This window comes from Malaclemys terrapin, chromosome 11 (assembly GCF_027887155.1).
Source record: "Malaclemys terrapin pileata isolate rMalTer1 chromosome 11, rMalTer1.hap1, whole genome shotgun sequence".
In the NCBI taxonomy this organism is placed as follows: Eukaryota; Metazoa; Chordata; order Testudines; family Emydidae; genus Malaclemys; species Malaclemys terrapin.
Window position 1 is genome coordinate 1,868,058 of NC_071515.1, and position 15,444 is coordinate 1,883,501.

Genomic DNA, 15,444 nt, shown 5'->3' on the forward strand with positions numbered 1-15,444 from the left:
TCCAGCCATTGCTGTTTGCTCTGCCTTGCTCTGCTAGACTAAAGAGCCCTTTAGTACCCAGTATTTTCTCCTGATGAAGATACTGGGTATCAAGTCACGTCCCAGTCTTCTTTTTGATAAGCTAAACAGACTGAGCTCATTAATCTCCCATGGTACAGCATTTTCTTCAGGCCTCGGATCATTTTTGTGGCTCTTCTCTGCACCCTCTCCAATTTTCCAACATCCTGTTTAAAACGGGGACCCCAGAACTGGGCACAGTATTCCAGCATTGTCTCACCAGTGCCATGTACAGAGGTAAATCACGGCCCTACTTCTCCGCACTCCCTTCTCTACACATCCCAGGATCGCATTAGCCCTTTCTGTATCACCATCACACCGGAGCTCACGTTGAGTTGCTTTCCACCCTCCTTTCAGCATCACGGCTCTCCAGGTCACAGCGCCCCACCCTGTCGGTATCCCTTCTTCAGAGATGTATACAACTTTCTATTTGGCTGTATTAAAAAGCATTTTGTTTAAATGGGCCCAGCTTACCAAGTGATCAGATCACAGTATGACTGCCTTGTCCTCACTATTTACCACTCCACCAATCCTTGTATCATCTGCCAATTTGCTCAGCAGTGATTTCATATCTACTTCCAGCTCAATGATGGAAATGTTGAGCAGCATCAGGCCTAGTGCCGATCCCAATGTAACCCCGCTGGGAACCGCCCCATTTGATGGGGATTCCCCATTGACAACTACCCTGTGCGATCTGTCCGTTAGCCAGTCCTTCATCCACTACCAGGCACCATTGATGCTGCAGAGTGCTAATTTCAAACAGTGTTGTGTGGTACAAAGTCAACTGCCTTCCAAAAGTCAGGGTGTATTACCACAGCTACACAGTTACCTGCATCAACCAAACGTGTGAGCTCCTTAAAGAACGACAATAGGTGTGTTTGACATGACCTATTTCCATAACACTGCCTTGAGTGGCAGTAATTATATACCTGTCCTCAAAAGCTGTATTGATCAAGTCCCATATCAGCTCTCCCACTGAGGACCAGGGGATTTCAGGGAGTCAGAGACTGACTTTGGAGGAAGAAGCCAGGGGGCTTGGTTGGAGACAGGAGAAGGATTGAGGGAGGGCCTGAGACAACTAGGAGACATTTCTGGGATGAGGCCTGTAGAAGCTGTGGGCCAGGAGATCATTCGGATGAGGCCTGTCACAGCTGGCGGGAGGGGGTTGTTGGGATGAGGCCTGTGGCAGCTGCGGGGGAGGAGGGGAGGGATCAGGCCTGTGGCATCAGGGGGGCAGGGGGTTGTTGGGATGAGGCCTGTGGCAACCGCGGGGTAGAGGGGTCGTTGCGATGAGGCCTCTGGCAGCTGGGGAGTGGGGAGGTCGTTGGCTTGAGGCCTGTCACGAGTGAGGGGTGGGGGGCCGTTGGGATGAGGCCTGTGGCAGCGGAGGCCAGGGCCGCGGGGTCATTGGCATGAGGCCTGGGGCAGCTGGGGAACTGTGGGGTCATTGGGATGAGGCCTGTCACAGCTGGAGAGTAGGGGGGTTGTTGGGATGAGGCCTGTCACAGCTGGGGGGCAGGAGGGTTGTTGGGATGAGGCTTGTCACAGCTGGGGGGCAGGAGGGTTGTTGGGATGAGGCCTGTCACAGCTGGGATTCAGGGGGGTCATTGGAATGAGGTCTGTGGGATCTCGGGGCAGGAGGTCGTTGGGATGAGGCCTGTCACAGCTTGGGGGCAGGAGGGTTGTTGGGATGAGGCCTGTCACAGCTGGGGGGCAGGAGGGTTGTTGGGATGAGGCCTGTAACAGTTGGGGGTAGGTGGTCGTTGGGATGAGGCCTGTGGTAGCTGGTGGTCAGGGTGATTGTTGGGATGAGGCCTAGGGTTGGCAACCCTCCCAGTTTTGCTGGGAGTCTCTCGGAATCGGGCTCTATCTCCCGGAGGCTACTGCAGCCAAACCGGGAGATTTTAGGGTGCTAAAAGTATGGTGGTGCAGCTGGGTTAAGGCAGGCTCCCTGTCTGCCCCGGCCCCATGCCGCTCCTGGAAGCGGCCAGTGCGTCACTGTGGCGCCTCAGGGGCAGGGGTCTCCTTGCGCTGCCCACCCCCCGAGCACCGATTCCACAGCTCCCATTGGCTGGGAATTGCCCCCAATGGGATCCGTGGGGGCAGTGCCTGCAGGCAGGGGTAGCGCACGGAGCCCACTTCCCACCCGCCGGGGGCTGTAGGGATGTGCCGGCTGCTTCCAGGAGCGTTGCCAGGCCAGGCCAGGCAGGGAGTCTGCCTTAACCTAGCTGCACTGCCGACCGGGACCCACTCTAGGTAAGAGCCACCCGGTCGGAGCCCGCACCCCTCACCCCCTCCCGCACCCCAACCCCCTCCCCCAGCCCTGAGCCCCCTCCAGCACCCAAACTCCCTTCCAGAGTTTGCACCCCACACCCCTTCCTGCACCCCAACCCCCTGCCCCAGGCTCAGCCTGAAGCCCCCTCCCACACTCCAAACTCTTTGGCCCCAGCCCAGAGCCCGCACCCCCTCCCACACCCGAACCCCCGTCCCAACCCGGTGAAAATGAGTGAGGGTGGGAGAGAGCGAACGATGGTGGGATGGGGGAGGGAGGGAGGGAGAAGCGCGGGGCCTCGGAGAAGTGTTAGGGCAGGGGCGTGGCAGGGCCTCGGGGAAGGGGCAAGGCAAGGGTTTGGCAACACTAATGAGGCCTGTGGCAGCTGGGGGACAGGGGGGTCGTTGGGATGAGGCCTGTAGCAGCTGCAGGGCAGGGAGGTGGTTGGGACGAGGCCTGTGGCAGCCGGGAGGCAGGGGGGTCGTTGGGATGAGGCCTGTAGCAGCTGCAGGGCAGGGAGGTGGTTGGGACGAGGCCTGTGGCAGCCGGGAGGCGGGGGGGTCGTTGGGATGAGGCCTGTAGCAGCTGCAGGGCAGGGAGGTGGTTGGGATGAGGCCTATGGCAGCCGGGAGGCAGGGGGGTCGTTGGGATGAGGCCTGTCTAGGGTTGCCAACTTTCTAATTGCACAAAACCGAACACACTTGCCCTGATCTTCCCAGATGCCCCGTCCCTGCCCCGCCCCTTCTCTGAGGCTCCACCCCCTTTCACTCCATTCCCCCTTCCTCTGTCGCTCGCTCTCCCCCACCCTCACTCACTTGCTCATTTTCACCAAGTTGCGGCAGGGGGTTGGGGTGTGGGAGGGGGTGCGGGCTCCAGGATGGGACCAGAAATAAGGGGTTCTGGGTGCAGGAGGGGGATCCGGGCTGGGGCTGAGGGGTTTGGAGTGTGGGAGGGGGTTGGGATGAGGCCTGTCACAGGGTCTCCCTTCTTCCCAGCTCTCTGGAAACAAGTCACTGATGCCACCAGCTCCTGCTCATTCGTCCCACCATCCTGGCTCCAGCTTGGCTGGTGCCAGGCAGGAGGGCACTGCAAAAAGAGGAGAAATGTCCCCACAGGGAGGCAGAGCCTGAGCTGAGGCATTCTGGCAGCCCTCTGGCTGTGCGAGGTGCTGTGCGGATGTGGGGGCATAGGGCTCAGACCCTGGCCCTGGGCGATGAATGGGCACCTCAGCGATAGCATCACAGCACAGAGACAATCCTTCACTCACACCCTGGAAAACACTGTCCTGGGGCAGGGCCAAGCCTGGCTCCTGGAGGAGTTTGGCCAACGACTTCACTGGGCACAGGGTTAGGCTCCTCCCCTGGGTTTACTAGACCCACCTCAGAAGGGGGCGCAGCCTCGAGGGGCGAGATTTGTAAAGCCAGTTCTACCACAAATTGTTAGACATACATTTTTCACTGAAAAATTCCAATTTGGGTTGACCAAAATATTTAGCGAATTTGTATAGAAAAAAACAAACAAATTCATAAGAACCTAGTAAGAAGAATGGCTATACTGTGTGAGACCACTGGTCCATCTAGCCCAGTGCCTCTCAACCTTTCCAGACTACAGTACCCTTTCAGGAGCCTCATTTGTTTTGCCTACCCCAAGTTTCACCTCACTTAAAAACGGAATCAGACATAAAAATACAAAAGTGACCCAGCACGCTATTACTGACGTTCTCATTTTTACCACATCATTATGAAATAAATCGACGGGAATATAAACATTGTATTTACATTTCAGTGTATCGTATATAGAGCACAGTATAAACAAGTCATTGTCTGTTTGAAATTTGAGTTTGTACTAACTTCATTAGTGCTTTTTCTGTAGCCTGTTGTAAACTAGGCAAATATCTAGATGAGTTGATGTACCACGTGGAAGACCTTTGCATAAAACTCAAAATTAAACAAAATTTCCCCTCCAGTTTTTCAGTTTGGTCAGCGAACCAAAAACGTGGTTATTTGCACAGCAAATATTTTTTAAGGCACTTCCGGCAGAACATCTCTTGGTCACTGGCATGCGTCACCAGGTGTTACTCCATGTAACTCCACTGGAATGAAGACAGTTATGCCGGGGTGAAACTGGGGTGTCAGAGGGAAGAATCAGGCTCAGAGCTTGTACCACCACTTGGAAAAGTGGCTTATTCATCTCCACTTGTTAATAGCAGATGAAACTGAGCAAAGACAAAAAGTTTTGTTTCAGGTTGAACTAGGGTTACCATACGTCTGGATTTTCCCAGACATGTCCGGCTTTTTGGGACTCAAATCCCCGTCCGGGGGGAAATCCCAAAAAGCCGAACATGTCCAGGAAAATAGGGAGGTGCTCGGCCGGGAGCTGGCCCGGGGTCCGGGGGTGCGGGGCCGGCAGTGCCGGGCCAGGGGCCGGGGCCGGCAGTGCGGGGCCGGGGGTGCTGGGCCGGGGGCCGGGCCGGGGCCGGCGGTGCTGGGCCGGGGGTGCTCGGCCAGAAGCTGGCCCAGGGTGCGGGGCCGGGCCGGGGGTGCTGGCTCGGGGGCCCGGGGCTGGCGGTGCTGAGCCGGGGGCTGGGGAAGGGCCAGGGGCCGGCAGTGCTGGGCCGGGCTGGGGGCCGGAGGGAGCAGCTCGGTTGCGGGGGCAGACTGGGCCGCGCCTCCTCCCCCCCACGAGCTTACCTGCAGCCTGCTTCAGGCTTCCCGCGAATCAAATGTTTGCGGGAAGCAGGGGAGGGGGCAGAGTTGGGGCAGGACTTTGGGGAAGGGGTAGAGTTGGGGCGGGGGTGGGGCTGGGGGCAGGGCCGGGGCCCTGTGGAGTGTCCTCTTTTTGGACACTCAAAATATGGTAACCCTAGTTGAACAAAATGTTTCGTTTGGCCCAAAATGATCTCTGTGTGTGTGTGTGTGTGTGTGTGTGTGTATATATATATTCAATTCATTGATAATTTTTTTAAAAAATTGGTTTGGGACCGACCCAATTTTTCCCCCAATTTTTCGGAATGGCTGGCAAACTGAAAAATTCCTTATTCACACAGCTGTAATCCGAATCCAGCAAACCCACAGGGCACGATTACATGCCTGTTGCACTGAGGTTATACTGTACATATCACAGCCATGGCCACTCACAGGGTGGGAACTGGGCTTTCACTGCTTTCACTGTTTAGTCTCCAGAAGAGAAGAATGAGGGGGGATTTGATAGCAGCCTTCAACTACCTGAAGGGGGGTTCCAAAGAGGATGGAGCTCGGCTGTTCTCAGTGGTGGCAGATGACAGAACAAGGAGCAATGGTCTCAAGTTGCAGTGGGGGAGGTCCAGGTTGGATATCAGGAAAAACTATTTCACTAGGAGGGTGGTGAAACACTGGAATGTGTTACCTAGGGAGGTGGTGGAGTCTCCTTCCTTGGAGGTTTTTAAGGCCCGGCTTGACAAAGCCCTGGCTGGGATGATTTAGCTGGGAATTGGTCCTGCTTTGAGCAGGGGGTTGGACTAGATGACCTCTTGAGGTCCCTTCCAACTCTGATATTCTATGATTCTATGATTCTATGCTTCAAGAACTGTATCAAGTGTCCCAACAAAGCACAGCCAGCCCCTAATGAGAATCGTTACACTGTCCCCTAATGCCAATTCCAGGTACTGCAATTAGGCAAGACTAGCTCTGGAAAAGGTAACTAATCACCAGCTTTCAGCATGGGATTTCACCCTTTCTTAGGGGTCTAAAGTGCTAGAAATATCACAAGAAATATCTGATCTTCCACTTGCTTCAGGGCTGGTCCAGCACTTTTATGAACCTCTTTTATGCTCAAAAAGACCAGGCACTTCAGCCCTATCAAGTTCACAGACTTTCTACATTTAATTTTTAAAATTAAAAATTTTTAAAATCACCAATCACCTGCCTTTGCAAGGCTCTAGGGCTCAGCTTGTTACATGTATTTAGGCACCAAAGACACCTAGGCTCATTTGAAAATCCCATTAGGCGCTTCTGCATCTTTAGGCACCTAAATCCTTGTAAAAATCTGGCCCTAGAAGCCCCGACACACCTTAACAATACAACACGATCTCAGCAGCATTAACAGGATCAGCTCAACAGCAGCTCCGCTGGGCACCTCCAGAAACTCCTCTCCACCCCTGCATGGCCTAGGAAGGACAACCTCAGCCCTCCAAACACCCTTTTGCCGCACGCCTAGAAAGTCACCATATGGACACTACTGTCAGTATTGCCAGCCCCAAACTTTTAAAAGTCATGAGTCGGGACCCCCAAAACGGTGAGAGGCCTTAAAAATCATGAGACTTAAAAATAAAAAGACTGAATAAGAAATGTCAGGTCCTTTCTATTTGCCCTCTGGCTTCTCAGACCTCAGCTGCACTCAGGTCACATGTTTGTTTTTCTCTGTAACCAAGAGAGCTAGAAACTTCCTTTGTTTAGGAAATGAAAGCCAAGAGTCTCACCTCATCAGATGCTTCCAGGAGCTGGGGCTTTAACAGACACACCAAATACCAGGAGACTCATTGCAAAATCACAAGTGTTGGCGACACTGTATTGTGACGCCCAGCTGGCAGACTGTAAATGTAACAGTGAAAATGCCTAGAGCATCCACGGAGGCTCCCTCACTCTAATGTGAGCAGCACCCTTTGGTTCCATGTGCAGCGTGCCGCTCCCTCCCCGCCGTTCCTAGACATCACGAGGACTCTAACCTTTTCAGGGAGGGCTTCGTATTCCCCGGCTCGGATTGCTGGCAGAGATTTCCTGCTCTCCTTCCGCGCTGCTTCTCCGTACAGGTACACTGCAAGAGAAAATTCATACGTGACGAACCACTGGCCTGGAGCCATCCAACACATGCATGTTAGCGTGGGTGCGGAAACTGGGAAAAGCCCTGAATATCTCTCAAGGTGTTCAAATACAGGCCAGCTCTAACATAATGCACCAAGGCAATGAACACCACATTCGGCCCCCAGTGAAATCACACATACGGAAAGCGATAAAAGTTCTCGGGTTCTAAATCAATAACTATGTTTGTGTAGGCCTGGAAATCACAAATATACACTGAAACCAGCTTCTCCTTCATTTGCTTAGCCAAGTCATGAGTTAGCGATTCGGCACTTTCCTGCCACCAAGAACAGAGGTAACGTACGAAGGGTTCTCAGCAGGGCCTACACATTTTTACTAGTACTCCCAAGAGTGCCTACTAATTAGGGCTTAAAATTTGAAAAGCGGCTAGTGATTTTGGGTGCCTCCAGTCCTGAGACTCTTCGAGGGAGCTGAGTTTCTGAAAGGGCTGAGCAGCCCGCCTCTACATCAGACTCTCCCAATTGTCTCTCAAGTTGGGCTCCCCAAATCACTTGTGATATTTTAGGAAACCTTGGCCCTTCTTGCTCATGTGTGACAGATTTCAAAGCTCATACACTTCTCTTGCTGGGATAATTTAATGACAGACATTTTAGCCTAAGTTAACTCTTTTAAAAGGGGTTTATTTGTTTTTATCATGGCAGGACAGTCCCAGTGCAGAATCGGAGCGGAACAATGTTTTGTGTCAATGTGAGCACAGGGGGAGATGGTGGAATTACTGAAGGGGTCAGAAAAGAGGTGTGTACAGACAGAATTCTCTCCCCTCCCCATCACCAACTCACCAGGCACGCCCAGCTCCACTGACAATTGCTGCCCAAACAGACTGGCACAGCGAATGCATTCTTCCATGGTGACATCCCTCACTGGGACGAAAGGACAGACATCCAGGGCACCCATCCGGGGATGTTCTCCTAGGAAAGCAAAGTGTTATGTTTATAAGAAGCACACGAAATCTTTTGAAGAGGATAAGCAACATTCCAGAGATGTGCATAGAGGCCTGGAGGGACATGGGGGGGTGTGGGGGGAAGGGGAGGGGAGGAGAGGATGAGCCAGTTTAGAGATGGCCGGACTTTATTTATTCATTCCTTATGATCTCAGGACTAGACTAACTCCCCTCCTGCGTCAGGGCCATTGACGTCACAGGACTAACCAATTACACTGTATTTGCTCAACCGTCCGCCTTGTTTAGTCCAGCCAAAAAGAAAATGACCACAAGTTCAGGGTCGTCAGAGGGAGATGTGGAATCTCTGCTCCTATCACAGCGTGCGCCTGCCTGGGTAGATTGGTTGGCCTCCCACAGGACATGGGGAGGCTCTGTTTGAAAAGTGACTGCCCTTTGTGTTTGTGCAATGTAGCTCCAGCGGCCGGGAGCGCACGGCTCCCCTAACAGCTGCCGCTCAGCTTCCATTGTACATCACAGGGAGGAAAAACCCTTAACGTCGTGAGACCGGAGAAGGAGAGCCGTCCAATAGCAATCTGAGTAGTGCTCCCAGGGAGACCCCGTGACTCGAGCACAGCCCGCCCTCATGGCTGCTCCGGTTTGGGCCTGAAGTTGCTGCTCTGTGTTGGCTCTGGCAAATCACCTCAGCCAGATCCATGCTGGACCTGACAGCTGAGACCTTCGGCAGTAGGCTGTGCCACTGCTCACTCCCCTGGGCCCCGCCAAGCAGCACCTACTCCTGCCCCACCACCACTCTGATCACCTCTGTGCTTGCCCATGTCAATGAGCTGAAAAGCCACTCTGGCTGCACGCAGAGCCCCCTCGACGACGGCGTCTGGACTCCCCACAAAGGTGTAGACTGTCCGATTGGTGGATGGGCCAGCATCTACATCCAGCAGGACGCACCCCGGTGTCTGAGAGATGGCCTCGCCGATGGCATCGATCACCTGCAAGAGAGCAAGCCGAAGAAGGGGGCTCCGCCAGGCCCATTAACGCTTCCTCTCAATAGGCAGCCCAGCATGGAGTCTGCTAAAGAAAGGAGCCGAGACGTGGCTGGGTTTGTTAATGCTTCAAATGCACACCCAAAAGTGAGCCGAGAGCCAGACTTTGGCTCACAGAGGAATCATTCACATTCAAAGCACTAACATTACCCTCCAGCTCCAAATCACAGCCTGCACCGGGGACTGAAAAGTAACTGCTCAGCGTAATCAGAGCAATGTAGGACCCGAAGGGACCTTGAGAGGTCATCTAGTCCAGTCCCCTGCGCTGAGGCAGGACTGTGCTGAGACTTTCTGTGCTCGAGGCCCTGAGAACTGTCTGTGCTGTGTTCCAGACATACAATAAACCCCTCTGATTTAGGCAGGCTAGAGATTGCGATGGCATTGCTCCCTCTGGGAGCAGGCCCTGAGGGTCCAGAGCGAGTGAACTCCCTGAGGTGGCCCATGGTGAGAGACAGGCGTCCTGAAGGCTCAGAGGTGCGGTCCTGGGAGGCGACGGGACCAAAGGGCCTAACCCCAGAGAGTGCAACCTTCACGAAAGGATGTCACACTGAAGGGGGTTACTCCCAGGAACTGTACGGCACCAAGAGAGCACTGGGCCTGAGAGTCCGTGACACATACATTTTTATGTCAGTGTATGAGATAATTCAGTTTTCAATACCCTTGCTGTTCAAAGATAATAGCCAATGGCTCTGCAGTCACATCCACCAACTCCTTTAGCACCCTCGGATGCAGTGCATCCGGCCCCATGGACTTGTGCTCGTCCAGTTTTTCTAAATAGTCCCAAACCACTTCTTTCTCCACAGAGGACTGGTCACCTCCTCCCCATACTGTGCTGCCCAGTGCAGTAGTCTGGGAGCTGACCTTGTTTGTGAAGACAGAGGCAAAAAAAGCATTGAATACTTTAGCTTTTTCCACATCCTCTGTCACTAGGTTGCCTCCCTCATTCAGTAAGGGGCCCACACTTTCCTTGACTTTCTTCTTGTTGCTAACATACCTGAAGAAACCCTTCTTGTTACTCTTAACATCTCTTGCTAGCTGCAACTCCAAGTGTGATTTGGCCTTCCTGATTTCACTCCTGCATGCCTGAGCAATATTTTTTTGTCTTCTGCTGACAGTTTTATTTCTGGTTTTGAACTTTATGGTGGGGGCACCTAGTGCAATGGCCTGATGCCCCTTTTATACTCCTCCAAATACACATCAGAGTTACACACAAAAGCTATGCTAAAAATGCTAATGCTGCAAAGTCAAACACTCAAAAGTTTGGAAATGCCAGTAACAAGGTTGCCTGTGGACCATTAACAGAGCCCCCTGGTGCACACGCAGGATTGCACCGCCTTCAATGACATGATCACATGCTATTTTTTCCACCAGACTCCTGCCTCTTTCGGTGCCCAGGGGAGCACTGTGGGGGAGAGACACCCAGTTGGTTTCACAGATTTTTGCTGGCAGCAGAGGAAGGGTGAGACTCAGAGATCCCAGGCTCGGGGAGGTGGGGGGGGGGGGGGGGGGAGAAGGGGGACATGTTTTCTAGAGGTCACAGACCCTTCTTCCCCATACCCTGAAACCTGTCCTTGTCCCAGTCCTGCCTCTTCCCCACACTTGGCTCCTCATCCCAGTCCAATTCTCCTCCCCTTGCCAGTTCCAGTCTCCACTCCTCCACTCTCCCTCTTCCAGCCCTTTGTGCAAGCTGTCTAGCTCTCCAGTCACTTCCACACACGCTGGCTCCCCATCCCAGGCTGTCTCCTTGGCTTCCCCATCCCGCCTCAGTGCCCTGCCCAGCTCCGTGTCCCAGTCTCCTCCTCAAACGGCTGCCCAGCCCTGGGTGGAGCATGCTCAGTGCAGACAGACTCGGCAGCGCATTAGAACTCAGGCTGCATGTGCGCAAACTGATTTTTCAGCAGCTTGTGAGGTGGCCAAATCGGGGTGGATTTTTAGAGGTATTGCAACGGCACCTTCCGGACACAACGGCCGGGAACGTCACGTTTCCAGTGCCTTCTCCAAGCACGGGGGTCTGGAGCTTCTCATAAGAAAGGGGGTCAGAATATTTTAACATGGGCAAACCGATGTATTTTTCCCTGACCATTTTCTCAGAAACGACTGAACTGTTTGGGGTGAAATGTAAAGTCAAACTGAAGATCAGGCTGAGGACAACATGGAAAATTTCAGCTCAAATGGTTAAAGTTTGGCAAACTTATAAGCAACTGAATCGGGGTCTTCTAATGGGAAGTGCCGGTGCTCCCTGGCCCACCTGTAAGTAACGCTGGGAGCTTCGGGGAGGAGGCGCAGCGCTGCGCCGGGACCAGAGGGCAGCAGGAGGGAGCGGGGATTCCAGCTGCTGTTCTTCTGGAAGAGCGGGGCAGTGAGCTTGGCCTTGGGCCTTTCCAGCACTGGCTGGGCGAAGGAAACTTCTAACAGCAGCAATGGAGCAAGGGCAGGGCATGGCAAGCACCCAAGCCTCCCCCACTGGAGAACCGGAGCGAGGCTGCTCAGTGCCAAAGCCCCTGGAGCTGGATGGTCTCATGGCACTGGGGAAACTAGCCTGCTCCAGCCAGGAGCGCTCCGGGGGAGGGGGTATGGGATGGCATCCTCGCTCAGCCCCAGCTCGGACGATGTGGGACCCAAGCCACAGCCGCAAGTCTCCCCAGAGGTGATCTGGAGCAAATGGCTGTGACATGCACACCGCAGGGCCTGCTCCCTGCCCCTGGAGCTCAGGGAGTCTCACCCCGGATTCCCATGGGAGCATTTGAGAGGCACTGGGGGAGGTGAGGTCATTGGGCCGTGCACCCTGGGGGCCACGCTGATACGTGCCGGAGGAGCTGTCATCTGAAGACAAGTTACAAGCATTAACTCCAGCCCAAACGCCATCGCTTCGTCCCAGAGGCAATCAACATAAAGCAGCACCCAGGGCAGGTGAAAAGCAAACAAGCCAAGGCCCTTGCACACAGTTTATCTCCACAAAGCGAGTCACACGGCCCCTTACCTCTTTGTTATTGCCCTCGGAAAAGTTGGGGACACACTCCACCAGTTTGGACATCGTGCTGGTTTTGTTCCTGCCAGGGGAGTGCCTTGGCCTGGCCGCACTGGGTTGTTCAGTGTATGTAATGCTGGGTGTTTGCTCTGACCTGTGCGGCTGCAGAAATGGAACTAGAAGAGCAGAGCCTTATACGGCCTAGCCAGTGACCTTTCCCAATCTCCAGGGTTTCTCATTAACTACCCGAAACTGCAGCCAATAGCAGGAGACTTTCTTAATTAAACAAATAAGAGGAAACTTTTGGCAGGGAAGCCCATCTGGCCTATAGTTACTGGCCTGAGTCTACTGTCCTTTACGCTGATGTCACTCAGGAGTGACTCCCCTGCACTCACGGATCATTTGTACCTGGAACGTTAATGGGCAAGTCTTGCTCTGTTATAACCTGGGCTTCAGTCTCTGTTGTCAGGCTGTTGTCTGATTCAGTTTCATTAAGAGCAGCCAATACTTATTTACCCATGTAACAGTAGTTCTAAAAGACAAATAAAATACAAACATATGTTTCTGTTACAACAGAAAAAGACACAAATTCTACCCCAGTTCATAGGCTCTCTTCTCCCCCCCCCCCCTTTTTTTGTTTGTTTTTTGCTGATAAATCAACCATAGAAGACACTTTCTTCAGTAGCCCACAGTTTATTCTATGCTCATAATCCTAGACAGAGACAAGCAAATCCTAGACATAGACACACAAGGATTTAATTATACATAGGAACAAAAAGAATCCTGACAACAGTATTGGTCCTTATTACATGGCAAAGGTAGAATTTTTATTTATGTATTTATTTATTTTGCATTATGGATGATTAAAGAAGACCGAAGTGTTTAGTAAATATTTCTGTTCTGTATTTGGGGGGAAAACAGATGATGTAATCTCATCCTATGATGACAACATTCTTTCCTTTCCACGAGCATTTCAGGGAAATGTCACACGGCGACTACTAAAGTTAGACATTTTTAACAGCAGGTCCAGAGAATGTGCATCCAAGAGTTCGAAAAGAGCTGACTGAGGAGCTCACTGCTGTTGATTTTCAATAAATTTTGGAACACTGAGGAAGTTCTAGAAGACTGGGAGAAAACCAATGTTGTGCCAATATGTAAAAAGGGTAAAAGAGTTGCCTTTATAATTGCTGATAACTGAACCCCCGGGGCCCCACTCCCGGCCCGCCACTTCCCCCCAAGACCCTCCCCTTGCTCTGCGTCTTCTCCCCAAGGCCCTGCCCCACCTCTTCCCTCAAGTCCCTGGCCCCTTCTCCATCTCTTCCCCCAAAAGGTCCCACCCGCATCATTCGCTCCTCTACCCCCTCCCCCCTGTCACTCATTGGATCGTCTCAAGGAGCCTGCCTGCCTAGTAGTCAGAGTCTGCAATCATGAGACAGGACTCACGAGTCAGCTGGGTCAGGATATCACTGGTCAGAGGCAGGGGTCTGGAGATCAGAACCACCAGTCAGATGCCAGGCATCAAGCCGGGTCGGGATGCCAGGAAAATGAGCTGGGGGTGGGGGGCAGCAGAGAGCACAAGGCACACAGTCCAGAACAGGGCAGAGCCCAATTGTCAGGCAACTTCCTGTTCCTGCTGCTCTGGGACTCGGCCAGTCGGACCTCAGGGGGCTGGAGCCTCCCAGGTATCCTGGGCCCAGCCTTGTTGGGGTTACGAGGACTCTGCCCCCCAGGAGAGTGGAAGGGGAGCCCTTGAGTTCAGGCGGGCCTCTGGGTAAATGGAGTGGGAGCGAGAACTCAGATCCTTTTGCTAGCCCATTTCACCAGGGCAGTGTATAAGCCAGGAAAGTTCCCCACAATAGCGGGACCGTTCCCCCGCTTACATAATTGGTGTCACAAACAGGATCCTATCCATAGGGTCCACCCCATTGGTTTACTATTTGAGTTCTGGTAGCACTGTCCAGGCCTGGTCGAGAAACCTACCATGGCTGGAATTGAAGAACTACGTGCCCAGTTTGCTGAACTTCAGCGCAGATTATCAGACCAAGCTGAGGCATTACAACAAGTTAGAACAGAACAGAGAGAAGCCTTATCACTGACTAAGGCAGTAATAGACCAACAGGTATCAGAAGCTAAGAAACCCCCTACTATTTATGTCCTACGGGAGCAGAAGGTCACAGAGTTTAGTGACTTCCTGACTAGACCAGGAGACATTATGGTAGAGGAGAAGGTCAAGTCTGTGAAGCCTGCTCTGCTTGTAAGAGTACCTGAAGAAGATCATGTGGACTTCATAGAGGAACACCTCAAGGGCCAGGCCAGGGCCACAGTAAAGTTCATGGCAATGACAGACAAGAAAGATGTGGAAAAGGTGTTTGTACTCCTCCTAGAAGTGTATGGAGACAAGGTACCTATTGGAACCCAACTAAAGGAGTTCTTTGAGAGAAAGCAGGAGCCCGGTGAAACTCCCTGCATATGCGTATGATCTCCAGGAAAGAATGAGCAAAGTGGAGCAGCGAGACCCTCGACAAGTTCCAGACCCAGATACGGTTCTAAAAGAGCAGTTGGTCCGGGGCTCCAGGATGGTTCCCTCCACCATGAAATGAAAAGAAGGTTGAAGGAAGAGAGTGGTGAGAAGTTCCATGAACTCACGCAGGCTGCCATTATGTGGTCGGAAGAACAGGAAGTTCCTGTGGAAGAGACGGCCAACCCTAATCCCCGTACACAAAGTGGGGGCCTAGTGAATGCAACAGCTGGGAAAAGACCCTGCCCCAAACACAGTTAACATTGGAAAGTTTAAGCGAAGCTGTCCAAAAAGCGGTCCAACAGGAAAAGATGCTGAAAGCGATGACCTAGTTGATGAAAGAAAAAAATCCCATTAGTATGCCAAAATACCAAGGGCACCAGGATCTCAGAGATCCCCACTGAAGGACGAGCTGGGAAGGTACATTTGTTACACTTGTGAAAGTCCAGTGCATACTAGCCGAGAATGTCCACTGAGAAGGAAAGCAGAGTCCCTGGCACTCGAAACCAATGGGGCGCCAGGAGTGAGTGGTCCATCTACTGTAGAAGGCCAAGCAGTGGCAGAAGGATTGCTAGGCCTGTCCTTGGTGGAAAATCACTCTGCATACAGTGTTGAAAGGAACATGGGCAGTGCCAGCATATCTAGCGACTTCTGTACGCGAGCATTTGGAGACTGTCCAACTGCTGAAGTATGTATAGCAGGGGTGAAGACCAGATGTTTGTTAGATACTGGCTCAGAAGTCACCACCATTACTGAGTCACGTTTTCAAAAATATCTGAAGGACAAGAAGCTGACCATGCACAACACACAGTTTGTGCCTCTAATAGCAGTTAAT

The 15,444-nt window shown here is 52.7% G+C and overlaps 1 protein-coding gene across 1 annotated transcript in view; it reads right to left on the bottom strand.

Moving 5' to 3' along the window:
• FTCD (formimidoyltransferase cyclodeaminase) overlaps nucleotides 1-12,270 on the bottom strand; it is a 30,878-nt gene extending 18,608 nt beyond the window's left edge. Inside the window, exons 1-4 of the mRNA XM_054043537.1 lie at nucleotides 12,104-12,270; nucleotides 8,886-9,069; nucleotides 7,965-8,093; nucleotides 7,032-7,120 (exon numbers count right to left, since the gene is read on the bottom strand). Coding sequence (XP_053899512.1) covers nucleotides 7,032-7,120; nucleotides 7,965-8,093; nucleotides 8,886-9,069; nucleotides 12,104-12,157 — 456 coding nt within the window. The 5' untranslated portion in view covers nucleotides 12,158-12,270. The remainder of the gene's footprint in view (nucleotides 1-7,031; nucleotides 7,121-7,964; nucleotides 8,094-8,885; nucleotides 9,070-12,103) is intronic.
• Between the last annotated feature and the right edge of the window lie 3,174 nt (nucleotides 12,271-15,444).